General features: G+C 35.8%; 1 protein-coding gene across 1 annotated transcript; it reads left to right on the top strand.

Annotated features, from left to right (window-relative positions):
- Positions 1-1,216: 1,216 nt before the first annotated feature.
- LOC139853483 (uncharacterized) lies at positions 1,217-2,330 on the top strand. The gene is made up of 3 exons (XM_071842876.1): positions 1,217-1,232; positions 1,633-1,778; positions 1,830-2,330. Exons 1-3 carry the CDS (start codon positions 1,217-1,219, stop codon positions 2,328-2,330), a joined length of 663 nt encoding a protein of 220 aa, XP_071698977.1.

Genomic DNA, 2,330 nt, shown 5'->3' with positions numbered 1-2,330 from the left:
AATTAAAAAGGTTGAACATAACTTACAATGATTAAAAATAGCGTAGCGTTACACGGACAGAATTTCGACTTACACCCTTACAACATTCGCTAACATACCCTTATTATTAGGATTTAAAATTAAAATTAAAATTAAAATTAAAATATAAATATAAATATATACGTTTACATATAGATAGAGAGATTGATGGATTGGATATAAAATGATCAGAATTTGTTTGCTTTTATAGGGAATTGAGTTCAGGGGGTCTCCGCGACTCGCGTAATTTTTGCACTGCAAACTCCGCAACTCGCGGAGTTTGCTTTTACAGCTCACACGAGTTTGGAGCCTTTCTTGCCGACGGTTTATAATATATTATATAATATATAAATAATTATAAGAATTATTTAAATATTATATTATATTTATGTGCATAGTTGACTTATAATTTTTAGTCTGTTGCGTCGAGCGTTGAGAGTTGGCTCTGGTCCTGGTTCCGGATTTTCGAACGTCCTTACGAATAATTTAATATCTTGTACTTTGCGTTTTGAATCTTGTACTCTTGTAATTTCGAGACGTTTCTTATCAATAATTGGAACCACTTTGATTGTATTTTGTACTTTTGAGCTTTTTGGTCGTTTGCGTCTTCAATTCGTCGAATCTGTCTTTTGTCTTCACCTTTTAATATTTAAACGAATATCACTTGTAAATAGAACAATTGCAACTAAAAGCTTGTCTTTCTTGGGGAATAATGCTATGAAATATATGTTCGTTTTTAGCATTATCAAGTGCCCTAATCCAACTTTTGATTTCCTCTTTCAAACCTTTCACAAACATTGCAATCGCCTGACCCTCTGATAGATTCGAAATCAGTGTTGAAATAGCCTCAAATTCATGAATATAGTCTTCGATGTCACCTGTTTGGTAAAGAGACCCCAAAGCATTTGTAATGTTATTGTTGTCGCTTGAGCCAGAAGGATTTTCGACTTTGTAAGGGGGCTGAGGTGAGGTCGGTGATGAGAAAATAATAGGAAGATGATTGCTCTGTTTGAAATTGGTGTTTGCAATCATTTGTTCGATGGATTGCGGTAACCTGGTAAGTAAATCTTTCATGGATTTCACTATAGAACTTAGATCTGATATTCGATTTAAAAGCTTCTCTAATTTTTGGTCATGAACATCAAGTCGAGATTCTAATAAATCTAATTGTTGGTTTGAAAGAAACTCTGTTTCAGCCATGGTGGAGAATGAAGGTAAGAGGCAATGGAACCAATTGATAAGAACTAGATAAGGTAGCAGCAGCTAAATAAGAAAAGCTTATGAGCAGATTTTGAAGAACACGATATAAATAAGATAATGGAATACTTTTATTGATAAGATAAAATATAGAAACAAAGATAAATCAGAGAAAAACCAAATGGTTACTTCCTGCCTAAATCAGAGAGATCACTAAGATCTTCTGCCCAAGCTCAAGTGCCGATTACAATTTCTAAATTCCAGATAATCCCTTAATTGAGTAATGCCACTAGTATATAAAGAACAAGATAGTCAAACCCTAACTGACTTTCTATTAGGCTACTCATTATTGGGCTTTTCATGGAGCTTGGCCTTATTATTATTGTTGGGCTTTGGTCTTGGGCTATTTTCTATCAGTATGCATTGGGATTTGGGAGTGGAAGAATTGTCCCGTTGCGTGGCAAGGACAATATACTAGAGGTGATAAAAAGGGTCGTCCATTATGCTTGAAGCAGTCGCCTATCAATATTTGTGGATATGACATGGATTCTTTCGTATGGCAGGTGCAAACAACGACATTAACGTTTTATTAACCGTTGTTCAATAGTATAAAGGATGGCATTGATCCACCTTCACCATTTGATGTAAACGGGCATCACTGCGATAGAGGGCATTACCTAGGTGATGGTATATACTCTGATTGGGCTATGTTGGTCAAAGCACCCCATGCTCCAACTGACGAACCGCGAAAAAAATTTAAACGGTTTCAAGAAAGTGCCAGAAAAGATATTCAGCGTACATTTGGAGTATTACAGGGTAGATTTGCAATGTTAAAAACTCCGGCGAGATCTTTGGACTTCAACAAAATTAGAAGACATATGTATGCTTGTCTCGTATTACGTAACATGATTCAAGAAAATAACGATTTTGTTATTGGAAGGAGAGAAGAAAGAATGACAGAAAGGAACCCACCACGACGGTTAGAAAGGGATTTGAGGGATCGAGATGCAAGGGTTAAGGAAATAAGAGATAGGCAAGTTCACAGAAAGTTAGAGGCAGATTTAGCCGAGCACGTTTGGAACTTATCACCTTACTTTCGTACCGCTAATGAGTAA

The sequence above is a fragment of the Rutidosis leptorrhynchoides genome, chromosome 6, assembly GCF_046630445.1.
Source record: "Rutidosis leptorrhynchoides isolate AG116_Rl617_1_P2 chromosome 6, CSIRO_AGI_Rlap_v1, whole genome shotgun sequence".
Taxonomy (NCBI): domain Eukaryota; kingdom Viridiplantae; phylum Streptophyta; class Magnoliopsida; order Asterales; family Asteraceae; genus Rutidosis; species Rutidosis leptorrhynchoides.
Note: the sequence above shows the minus strand (reverse complement) of the source record. Positions and strands in the feature narration are given on the sequence as shown.

What these genes read in the sequence shown, in the direction of transcription:
- LOC139853483 (XM_071842876.1), top strand. An exon ending in TGGATTCTTTCGTATGGCAG is followed by an intron (nt 1,779 to 1,829) that starts GTGCAAACAACG and finishes AATAGTATAAAG; the next exon opens with GATGGCATTGATCCACCTTC.